Raw genomic sequence first — 12,920 nt, forward strand, 5'->3', positions numbered from 1 at the left:
TACATCAGCGGAAAACGAGTGTGCATAATTTAGACACCAGTGTCTGTGTCAATATCTCATTAAAGCTAATGAGACTAAGAGGGTGTGGGAACGCTGGCAGTGGCAGTCACAGATGTTTGCGCTGTCAATTTAATCTCCAAATAAAACCGCAAGACAAAAGAGGGGCTCTCCAGCTCATGCTCGGAGATTAATACTGTCACACAATCCATAAGACCTACAAACAATGAAACAATAACCACGCTACTATCGAATGTTAGACGAATTTATCAAGCAAACAAATTAGACTTGTGTAGCTGGACTATCAGCATGCGGTCTGGTCCATTTTAGGGGTGCTCTGATCAGGATTTTTGAGGCCGATCACCGATCGCCGATCACAGAAAGCAGTATCTGCCGATATGATCACCGATACCGATCTTTTTAAAGCCTTCTTTTTATCATGTAGAATTATTTATAGTAAGACTCCAATCAGGAATTTTAGACATTTAAGGCGGCCTTTTACACCAGGTTCACACATACTCAGTTTGCAGTGCGCATGCAGTCCATGTGTGGTACCGTAAGCGGTGCAGAAGCAGCAGGTGCTCACTGTGCTTTCACACAGGAGTCTGCAACTGATCCGTGGCTATTTACCACATACACAACATTTATCCATTATTTTGATTTCAAATCCAAACATTGTTACTTAAAATGCTTTTTCAGCACTGTGATTCTTTTTATACACAGTGCAGTAGCTAATACAATCTTTCATAGACGTGTTTAAACGCAATAAATATAAGAAACACATTATTCAATGCTTTTTACTTTTGCCTTTACTTTCTAGATTGATATATTAAGTTGCTCAAGCAAGTGGCAAAACATTTAAACTACTTTTCTTACATTATCACAAACATTCTAAATTAAAACTTACCATTGACAGAAACAGTCAGCTCTACTGCCTTTTCTTTTGCATTTAAATCTTTATTACAAGCAATCCTGTGGTTCATAAATAACTTTGTTTTCCTACCTCCACGAGTGCCATCTATTATTGCCTTGTTTATCTAAAAGTGCTCTTTTCCTTTAAATCTAGCCAAAGCGCCATAGCCTATGTTGACTGTGAAACACAGTAGACTTTAATAATATGCATTTATGGTGTAATTACTACATTAGTCTATGCGCAAACAATGCGCTGTCACTTTAATTCAGCGCTTGCAGCAGAAACAATCTCTGCACTGCTGCAGACGCACTGCTCCTGAATGTACTGCCGAACGCAACCGTGTGCAGTGTGAACGCTTTAATCCGTTAAAGGAACACGCCACTATTTTTGAAAAATAGGCTCATTTTCCAATTTTCCTAGAGTTAAACAGTTGAGTTTTACCGTTTTCGAATCCATTCAGCCGATCTCCAGGTCTGGCGGTTGCACTTTTAGCTGTAGCTTAGCATAGATCATTCAATCTGATTAGACCGTTAGCATCTCGCTCAAAAATGACCAAAGAGTTTCTATATTTTTCCTATTTAAAACTTGACTCTTTTGTAGTTACATCGTGTACTAAGACCGACAGAAAATGAAAAGTTGCGATTTTCTAGGCCGATAAGGCTAGGAACTATGTGTAATTACTACATTAGTCTATGCGCAAACAATGCGCTGTCACTTTAATTCAGCGCTTGCAGCAGAAACAATCTCTGCACTGCTCCTGAATGTACTGCCGAACGCAACCGTGTGCAGTGTGAACGCTTTAATCCGTTAAAGGAACACGCCACTATTTTTGAAAAATAGGCTCATTTTCCAACTTTCCTAGAGTTAAACAGTTGAGTTTTACCGTTTTCGAATCCATTCAGCCGATCTCCAGGTCTGGCGGTTGCACTTTTAGCTGTAGCTTAGCATAGATCATTGAATCCGATTAGACCGTTAGCATCTCGCTCAAAAAATGACCAAAGAGTTTCGATATTTTTCCTATTTAAAACTTGACTCTTCTGTAGTTACATCGTGCACTAAGACCGAAGGAAGGCGCAGTGATATTACATTGATATGATTGAAATAACCATTGATTATTAAGCCGGAATGAGAGTATAGCTCCTAGCCATATTGGATCATGATTAAAATGCAGTGGTTGCCTCTAATTTTAAATGGAAAGAGCACAGACAAAGCCTTATTTTGTTTATATGAAGAGATTTATTTTATTGTTTTAAAATTTCAATGTAGTTTTGTTATTTACATTTTCATTATATTTAAATTTGGTCATTTAGCAGACGCTTTTGTCCAAAGCGATTTACAAATGAGGACAATAGAAGCAATGAAAACCAACAAAATTGAGCAGTAATATGCAAGTGCTATATTAGTATATTATTATAGTGTTATATTTCAATTTCACAAAGAAACGTGCAGCATTTTGTCCAAGCAATAATAAAAGGACACATTTAATTTATAATTTGTCTTAAATCTCATTTTGTTAATCGAATCGAATCGTGAAATCAAAATCATGAATCGCATCGAATCGTGAGTTGAGTGAATCGTTACATCCCTAACTGTTTATAAGCGAAAACAGTCCAAAAACATTTCTAAACAAATAAGTTGGTGGATTTTGATGTGAGAGGACTTTTTCACTGGAGTGTTATGTATTTGTTGACTCATATCTTGGTCATAAGAAATCATTTAAAGTTAAAAATGCCTTGATGGATTTGTTCCTTACGAACACACAGCTTTTCACTTCACAAGACATTATTGATGGACTGGAGTCATGTTGATTACTGTGATGTTTTTATCAGCTGTTTGGATTCTCTTTCTGATGGCACCCATTCACTGCAGAAGATCCATTAGTGAGCAAGCGATGTAATGCTAAATTTCTTCAAATCTGCTCCCATGAAAAAATTAAATCATCTACATCTTGGACAGTCTGTGGGCCCTATCATACACTCTGCGCAATGCAGTGCCAGGTGCGAAGCAAGTGTTTTTTGCTAGTTTCACCCCGATGCAGTTGTCATTTTCACGTCCTGCACCACGTTGTTTAAATAGCAAATGCATTTGCGCCCATTTGTGCGCACATGGGCATGATGGTCTGAAAATGAGGTGCGTTCAGGCGCATTGTTGGTGCATTGCTATTTTGAGGCAACTGAAATAGACTGCACCACTGACCAACTGAAACCTGGTCTAAAGTCAATGGAGCAGTATATATATTTTTTTAAATTAAAGAGCATGTTAGTAATATGCGCCTGTAAGCAGGTGAACAACACGCATACACTCTACTTATTACACACACAGGGACGCGCAGCAGCACACAAACATTCAAAATATTATGGTGCATTGCTATTTTGAGGCAACTGAAATAGACTGCGCCATTAATCAACAAAAACCTGGTCTAAAGTCAATGGTGCAGTAGTTTTTTTTTGTTATTTAAAGAGCACGTTAGTATAGACGGGTCCACAGCGTGCATAAACTCTGCTTATTCCACACACACTGGGACGCACAGCAGCACACAAACATGCCAAATATTAAAAATTAAAGGATTGCAATGTAAAAGATTATTATTGTATAGGGTACATAAAATGCCTACATGTCATAATGGGTAGTCACTGCATGTATCAGAATTAGGCTACCTATTTGTTCGTGCACGAGCAGCTCCGTTTCATCTCTGGAGACGCGTTCTGTTTTTGCGCTTGCAAATTCTGCCGTGTAAATAGCAAATCCGCCATGGCACGAGCGCAACTGGCTCTTAAAGGGAATGGGAGTTGAGACTGATTGGTTTATTGCACGTTATGCCCAAAACACACCCATTACTCATTAAGAGAATAGGGACAACCCTTTTAGACCATGCGCCCGGCACGCCGACTGTTTTTCCCGTCGTTAAACTAGCAAAAGTGGATTTGGACACGCCCTAAGTGCACCCGTGCCGTGCGCTTTAGACCATGCGCTTAGATCGTTAAAATAGGGCCCTGAGGGTGAGTAAATTGACAGCAAATTTTCATTTTTGAGTGAACATCTGCTTGTTGAAATCAGACATTATTGATGCTATTGCAAATATGATGGTAAAGAAAAAAAAATATGATTCTTTCAAATCCATCATTAGTCCAATCCAACACTGTTAAAATTATGTGCTTTGCTAGTGGGTCAATTAACTCATCCAAGCACCTACTAATACACGCAGAAAACATATCACAGCTTCTAAACAAAATAATGTGAAAGCACATCAAATTATCTTGAAATAAGTTAAGTACAAATCGAATGAGAAAGTCACATTGTGAATGTGCTCTGTTTGTAATAGCACAATAAAACACATATCCAACGCTTGGACAATAAATAGCTGAAGCACAAAGACTAAAAGCTAATGTCGTACAATCATGTAATCTAATGTAATGCTATTTTTTAGGAGATTAAGCTTTCACAGGGTCAGTATCACTTAAAATAAATTTTTCAAATTAATAAATATGACTTCATAAATCATTCAATAAATTAAATGATATTATTTACAAAACACAAAAGCTTTAATCAAAACAAAAAATTTGGAATCAGATTCGAATCAGGTATAACCATAGGTAAAAAAAATATAAACTCCTGAATTATTCTAACTATAATTTTTTTAAATGTAATTCATATTTAGTTTCATGAACACTGCATTTAAAAAAAAACTGCACACTGCTTCCTGAAATTAGCATACAGCCTGAAAACTAGTTTCTGAAGCTGAAACTATAACAATTAGGCCCGGTTTCACAAACGGGGCTTAGCTTAAGCCAGGACTAGGCCTTAGTTAAATTAAGATATTTAAGCAACTTTTACAAAATTGCCTCAGAAGAAAACATTACAGGTGTGCATCTTGACACCTGTATTTTAAGATATGTCAGAGCCAGATATTTTCAGTTGAGACAGCTCAAACATGTATTTTAGTCTGGGACTAGCTTAAGCCTTGTCTGTGAAACCGGGGGTTAGTATGAATAGTATGAGCTAACCAAGAATGATGTAAATGTTAAAGATATGTTCAATACAAGAATCAGTTTGTAAAAACTAATTGTAATCGCTGAGATAAGCGTAAAAATACAAACCATTCAAAAAAAAATATCAAAAGATTTTTTCTTTCTGATTGTTTTAAACCCAGAACTTTAACTGCAGTTCCATATGACAGTTTCCTTCACCTCTCTGTGCAAATTCATTCTGTGCATGGTGGATTTGTCAAGGTGTTTGGTTTTTCAAAAGCACCGAGGTAGACATATTCTCCCAGGTTAAAGCAGACAGAATGGCATGCCGACATTAACACTGGATAAAAGAGAAAAGATTAGAGCCCTCTGAGCTGCAATAGACTTCATTTATTTATAATTAATCAAGGACAGAGCCGGGTTGCGATACTGCACCTGGACATAATCCTTTTAAATCCTCTGCTTGACATCATAGAAACTAGGAAAATAGATGCTCGCTTCAAACATGCAGCTATCAATAGTAGAAGTGCGCAATATGAAAATAATTGCAGGACATGAATTAGTATGGAAGAATTCTCAGGCTTTGCTTTCAGTGTAGCAGCAGTCAAAATGGCAGTAGTGGGCTGCTGAGGTTGAGGAGCTGATGGTGCATTGCTCCCTCTGCAGGTTGTGTTGAGAGCAAAACACAGTTTACTATTTTTTTTTTTTAACTACCACTGACAGGCAAAACAAGTAGCAAATCATTGCTCAAGGAGGCACCTGGAGAACAGTGTGATTTTAGTATCATTGAAATACAATAGATTTTATTCTGATTTCTTTTATTATTATTTTTTTTAAATTTAAGTTCTGGCAATATTTGTCATTTGTTTTTGTCAATATCTTTTTTTATTTGTGACCCTGGACCACAAAACCAGTCACAAGTGTCATTTTTTCAAAATTGAGATTTGTACATCATCTGAAAGCTAAATAAATAAGCTTTCCATTGATGGACAATATTTGGCCGAGATACAACTATTTGAAAATCTGGAATCTGAGGGTGCAAAAAAAATCTAAATATTAAGAAAATCGCCTTTAAAGTTGTCCAAATGAAGTTCTTAGCAATGCATATTACTAATCAAAAATTAAGTTTTAATATATTTATGGTAGGAAATTTACAAAATATCTTCATGGAACACGATCTTCACTTATTCCAATGATTTTTGGCACAAAAGAAAAATCGATAATTTTGACCCATACAATATATTGTTGGCTATTGCTACAAATATACCCTAGCGACTTAATAGACTGGTTTTGTGGTCCAGGGTCACATTTTTTATAGTTGTATTAATTTTTTTAAAATAGTTTAAAATATTTTTTAGGCAACAAGCTAAAATTAAATAAGTTGCTTTGTTTTCTTTTGTTTTTCCATTTTATTTTAGATAACCATTAGGATTAGGAATTCCCATTCATTTTTTAGCCAATCACCTGAACTGTAAATGCAATGCAACCAGTCGGCAACACTTAAAAAACTATTTCATGCTTTTAAGTCCATAAATAAAAATTATAATTATATTATAGCTGCATATATGATTTTCAATACATTTTATAAATAAACAAGAAAGCAAAAATGTATTCAGATATTTTTTGCATATATAACATAAATAAAAACAAAAAAAGTACAATATAGTATTCAAAATTATTATTTAAATGTTGCTTGCAAAAAAACAGCATTTACTTAAAGCTCAGCAGGGGCTAAATGGACCATACGCTAACTAGCCGAACTTTGACCCCTTTGTTTTTCTAGGCTGTGAAGTACTATAAAAGCGTCGTTTAGTTCACAAGTATGTCATTTGATACGTCCAGCCCCAACTTTCTGTTTCAAAGAGCAATTCGTAAAAAATTACGTTCAGCAGTGTATTTAAACTAATACCAAATTCTATCAGGAAGGGTAAAAACAATAAAACATGTCTTGCATGTTTTCCTGAGCAGTCAAAAAAGAAACTCAAGTTGATCCTCAAGACACTGCAAGCATCCAGTTTTGGGGGGAAATGTGCTGAATAGTCATTAAATAACATTACAAAGCAAAAATCCACATGGCCCTAAAAACAGGTTTCAGTCTTCTGATGTACAAGACATAATTTCTTATTTTATCTTTTTTATTTTGACGTAAAATGACCCTGACATGGTCTTTGTGAGATGATCTGTGAACCGCAGCAGAGGAGAGCTCATCTCAATGGCAGACGCTGCTGCAGCAGCACCAATTACACCTCTATTACAGGGAGCCTGCCATGCAGGGAGAACAGGAAATGAGGCAGGATGTGTGCTGTAGGCTACAGAAGAAGACAGCAGGGGAAGCGGACACAGACAGAGAGGAATGTGCTTGTACGCCAGAATACTGCTGTGTGCTGCTCAATTCAACTGCACTGTGAGCATTGATTGAGGGAGTTAGAAGAGTGGCTAAGAAGTATTGGTAACACTTTACTTGAAGGGGTGTGCATAAGACTGACATGACACCTTCATAATCATGACATGACACATGTCATGAATATGAAGGAGGTTTTATGCATGTTTATGACAACTGTCATTAAGTGTCATTCGCTCAGTTATGTCATTTTTAATGCAAATATGACATTATTTGACCTAACCCTAACCTACCCCTACCCCTATCCTTACCCCTAACCATAGCCCATAACAAAGACATCTCAAACAATGTCATCTTTGCATTAAAAATTACATAACTGAGCAAATGACACTTAATGACAGTTGTCATAAACATGCATTAAAAAAAATGTGTCATGTCATGATTATGTAGGTGTCATGTCATGATTATGAAGGTGTCATGTCAGTCTTATGCACACCCCTTCAAGTAAAGTGTAACCGAAGTATTAATGTGGAGAAATAAATAGGAATTCAATTGAAATTAAAACGTTTTTTTTTTTTTGCTTCAGAGCCCAGGTTTTATATTGGATGTCAAGTGGTGAGCCAAAACAGTACCAGAATAGAACTGACTTGAAGTGCGGACACAGGTGTGGGTATATCAGGTATTTGACCGCTTCGAATTTGACTCAATCCAATCTGATCTGTTTTTAATTGCTTTTAAATCATGTTGCTTCAGGTACAGCCTAAGAGGGTGTACACACAGGAGATGGTATTAAATTCAAAAACAGCTAGACAGAGTGCAGCGAAATGGAACAAAAGCAGGAGTCTTGAGACGCAAACTATTTTTAACTTACCACATCTTGCTGTTTTAGGATAAAGTGTCTTGGCATCCACATGATGCATAAATGTCTGAATGTCACTGATTCAAAAAATATGAAACAAACTACCACTTGCAAATTGATAAAAGACCTTTTATATATCTACATATCATTTTTGAGCCACTTCATTTTATAGTTATAGTATATATATTTTTTTGTGATTTTGTGATTTTTGTGAAATGTTTTGGTAGGCTATGTGAAATTTCGATATATAATTTTTACTCCAGTGAATATTTCTCAGGGTGGGTTTGTTTGTTAATAGCAATTCTTGTACACCACGCATTGAACCAAAAGCAGTGCATGTTGTCATGGGGTACAGTAAAGACTGGAAAACACACAAACTTTTGCACCTATTTGCAGTCTGGAGGAGTTGCCATTAGTTGAAAGTCAAGCCAGTCTGCAGATTTTGAGCAGTCCGAGCTGAAAGATTTCACACATAACTTCTTCAAGTGTTTAATGGTTGTACTGTGACAATTTAACAGCCTGGGTGGTTTAATCCCAGATTATGAACAGAAATTGTACCATCCTTCTATAACACCAATATGAGACAGATATTTTCAGATTTCTGAAGTACTGTCAGTGAAAGCGCTTCTGAGGTCAGTCGAGTGGTCATATCTTTTATCATGTGTCGCAGTGTGTCTGGTTAGAACTTGGTGTTATAGTCTACCTAATCCAAAGGCACGCATACATTTTTACATATGGCTTAAAGGATAACATTGCAGATTTTCAAACAGCTTTGTATATTTACAGTGTTAGTAGTATGTGTAAATGAACAATCTGTACTCTTTCTCTGTGTTACCCACACCCAGATCTCCCAGTTTATTTGCAAACTGGGAGATCCCTGCAAATGTCCACCGGATGATGAGAAACACATTATCGAGCTGTCAACTGCTGGCAAATAAGCAGGGATATCTTTGCGCACATTGTTCATTTACATATACTACTGACACGGTAACAATACAAAGCTGCATGAAAATCTGCAAAGTTATACTTAATATGTTTTGGAGCCACTGCAAATAAACCAACAATAAACATACAGTATATGGCTCATTTATGACATTTAGTTGCTTTGTAACAGCACATCACTATGAGAATATAAATGCCCCTAAGAGCTCCAGATGCTGCTGAGAGACAGCAGGTGATGTTAATGATTTAAGCACAGGATGCCATGCTTGCTTACAAAAACAAGCTCAGAGCACTTTAAGGGAAATAGAATGTTTTGTATGGATGAATACCAAGAGGGACAGCAAAAGCCACAGAACTGTTCCCTGAACTGCTCCTGAGAGAGACAATCTGTGACGTTCACGCAGCCTAGCAGACAGCCTGTGGGATACTCCGTAGGAAACTTGGGCTCTGGATGGTGAAATAAGCGAAACATTAGGAGAAATTACAAAGGCACTACAGTCTAGACATGCCTGATGGGATCATTTAAGTTGAACAGCTTTAGTATTACTGCCATGTACTTGAAGACATTAAACACACCTTCTTTGTAAATGTGGCGGTGCATGGCCTCTACCTCTGCAATCTCTTGAGGAGCGGGTCTGTTAGCAGCAGCAGCAATCCACAGGCGCCCCCTATGGGATGTGTACCACATTCTGCCTTCTACCCTACACAAACACAAGAAACGGAGAGAAAATGGAAAATGTTCAGATGAACTGTGCACTGTTCATCTCAAATGTCATTTTTTGTTAAAGTTGGCTTTAGCTTACTTTAATAATGCACAACATACACACTGTTTTCAGCCAATATCAGTGATATACATTTATTTTTAATGGAACTGTATTTTTTTTTTAAGTTTACACAAAGTAAAGAATTTTAATATCAGTCGTGACATGAAAATAATTATTGTAATTTATACTGTCCAGTTTTAAACTCAACTTTTAATTAAATTATGTTTTTTTTTTAATGCTGTTCACTTTATTTAAATAATTCAGTTTGATTTATTACCCCTGTATCAGTTTTTTAGCGTTCAAAAATGATTGCATCATGTTTAATTGACTTGAAACATTTACTTTCTGGCTTAACTCGATGTTTTCATTTCAAAACTAAAACTAAAATTCAAAACTAATTTTACACTTCCCATCAAGCTTTGCACGGTTCTAGATCGGGTTAATTATTTTAGAATAAAATATAGTGTTAATTTATGCCTATTTTTTAGCAAGATGAGAAAATGGGGAGACATGTTAATATTTAAAGTTTTATTATGTTGGTATTTTAAAAGAGTTTGTTATGTTGCTGTTTTGGGTGAGTTGGGTGAAGTGTCGAGTACATGCTTGGGTTGAGGACCTGCTAACAAGAACTCAGGTTGCCTTAATAAAAAGTGTTAAGCCTGGCTCACACTACAGGAGTTTTAGCCTGATTTAGCCCCGATTTTCCCCTCCCAAGAATTGGAGCTAAAATCTTGTCGAGCCCCTCGATCAGTCCCGATGTTCGGCATGGAATATCTGGTAATGTGAGGCATTCACAGATCGAATCTTGCACCTCCCGATCTACTCGCACACAAACCGCCCCGATCATATCAAACATGTTTGATATTTAGGATTTAAATCGGGATGATGATGGCTATGATTACGTCAGTACTTTCACAATATAATGCGCGACCACAAAACAGCTGCTGTATGGCTCCGTTGGATAGTGGAGATGGAGGAAGCTGCTTCTTGAAGTTTTGTAGTAACACGATTGTTTGAATAATGTGTCGAAAACGTATCAAAACCGTAAGGAGAAAGAGAAGCGCTGGGGTAAAATCGCCTCAGTCTTGAACGTACCAGGTGAGTGCAGAAAGCTGCTAGCATGCTAGCTAACATATGTAAACATCACTGAAATATCAATGACGATCTGCTGCGGGAGATCACATAAGGCGTGTGATGCGCCATGATTTTCAAATCTTGTAGTGTGTGCATGTTTAAGATTTGAGGGAAGATAATCTGCAAATATTCTCCTTATGTGTGTGCTGCAACCAGATTTCATAATCGGTTAGGATTTTAAAACTCCTGTAGTGTGAACCCGGCTTTAGAGTGCTAAAGAGTGGGATGGGAATGGGAGTGCTAGGGATGTAATCAGTACCATCTTTAGACTGCCAACATCCAACATATAAAGAAAAGTTATATTTAGCTTGCTATTATAACTAGCTGAACTTGATTTAACAACTGACTTTAGTTCCATGGCTGGAACTAATTAAATGCTTTATGTATGATGAACTAAAGCAAATCGAGTAAACTCAACTAAAACTACACCTTGTTTTGTGTGTGTGTGTGTGTGTGTGTGTGTGTGTGTCGAAACAACTGTGACTTGCAATTTCTTGTCAGATGCAGGTGTATGCATTATTTATAATTGAGGAAAATTTTCACATTTTAGAGACAATTGTATGGACCCCCCTGAGCAAGGGATGACATAATTTATGATTTTTTTAGGGGTCTTCAAGTGAACTGTACCTTTTTATGCCCTTAACAAGCAGTGAAGCACATGGCTGATGCATGCTGAGACACCAGCCACCATCTGAGATCTCCTGCAGCTCTTTGTCCTGCAGTCTGAGTCTGCTGCGCTCACTTTTCTGTGTACCACTTACAGTCTTGGATGAAGACTTACGCCAGCTGCCTCTACCGGACACATCAACCCACTAACACAACACAAACACACATGCATTAACACACATACACACAGAGCAACTCAAATAAAAATGGCATTATCTTCCTTGCATTTAAGATTCTCTTTTGATAAAAAATAGAATGCTGTTGAGAAGCAGCTTATTTGCACCCACCTCTGGTGCAGCCTGCATGATGTTGGGGTTGACGAGCTCTCTGAGGTGCTGTCGATCAGTAGAAACAGAATGTTTTGGTGTCTGGCCAAATGAACCAGTGTTGATGGCCTTGACTGTCTCATCAAACCTTTCAAAACCAAAAGCAAAATTTTTTTTTTTTGCATATCATGCCCTCAAGTCATTTAGAGTTGATCGTATTTACCCTGAGCCTTGATTTAAGGGTGTCAATTAAAGTATCATGGCAGAAACTAATTTTATTACAGTAGGGAAAAAAATAAATTGTCCAATGTTTCCATTTTATTCGAGCCAAAATAACCTCATGTCATAATAATGAATTCTGAATTCTTAAGTAGAAACCTCCCATGAGGACTTAAAGGCTGCATCGTACTTCTAAAAAAATATGCTAACACGGTCTACTTTATCTAGTTGAGAAATGTAGTTTGCGTTTCATCTGGCCATACAGTGGTGGGATGTTTTGACATTCTGTTCAGTCAGTATTTCACACAGCGCAATGCTGTTAAAGGGTTAGAACAGAAATTTCCACCATCCAGGGTTACAGGTTCTTGCGCTTTTGTAGATGTTCAGTGTGATAAACTCCCATCTTTCAAGATCATCAAACTGTATGACGTAGACTACGGTAATGGCGCAGTTTCACATGTTGCAGTAATTTATTTGCATTAAATTATTTTATGATTTTTAATTAATCGCATACGTTAACATTCCTAATATATGTGTGTGTGTGTGTGTGTGTGTGTTTTATATGTTATATATATATATATATATATATTGTGACGAGCGTCCCGAAGCTTCATCAGCGTCGCCCTGGAAACAAGCGAGGAGCACCTGGCCATCATCATCACAGGCTGATCGGTCACAGCTGCACCTTATTAGTCGGCGGCTACATAAGCCACGCAAGCCCTGCCATCTGAGAGATTCCTCCATGAGACTGAGCACTAACTCGCCCTCTCATTTTCCCCACAGAAAGCTGTGTGTGACCGACCAGCCCCACAGGAGCACTGCACGGACCCTCTGCACTGGGAAGAGGGAGG

At 37.3% G+C, this 12,920-nt stretch overlaps 1 protein-coding gene across 1 annotated transcript in view; it reads right to left on the minus strand.

Moving 5' to 3' along the window:
* LOC107559434 (activating signal cointegrator 1-like) overlaps nucleotides 1-12,920 on the minus strand; it is a 76,623-nt gene that overhangs the window by 58,150 nt on the left and 5,553 nt on the right. The window contains 4 exon segments of the mRNA XM_016243255.1: nucleotides 9,376-9,467; nucleotides 9,597-9,721; nucleotides 11,546-11,730; nucleotides 11,872-11,998. Coding sequence (XP_016098741.1) covers nucleotides 9,376-9,467; nucleotides 9,597-9,721; nucleotides 11,546-11,730; nucleotides 11,872-11,998 — 529 coding nt within the window.

The sequence above is a fragment of the Sinocyclocheilus grahami genome, unplaced genomic scaffold, assembly GCF_001515645.1.
Source record: "Sinocyclocheilus grahami isolate Dianchi unplaced genomic scaffold, SAMN03320097.WGS_v1.1 scaffold685.1, whole genome shotgun sequence".
Lineage (NCBI taxonomy): Eukaryota > Metazoa > Chordata > Actinopteri > Cypriniformes > Cyprinidae > Sinocyclocheilus > Sinocyclocheilus grahami.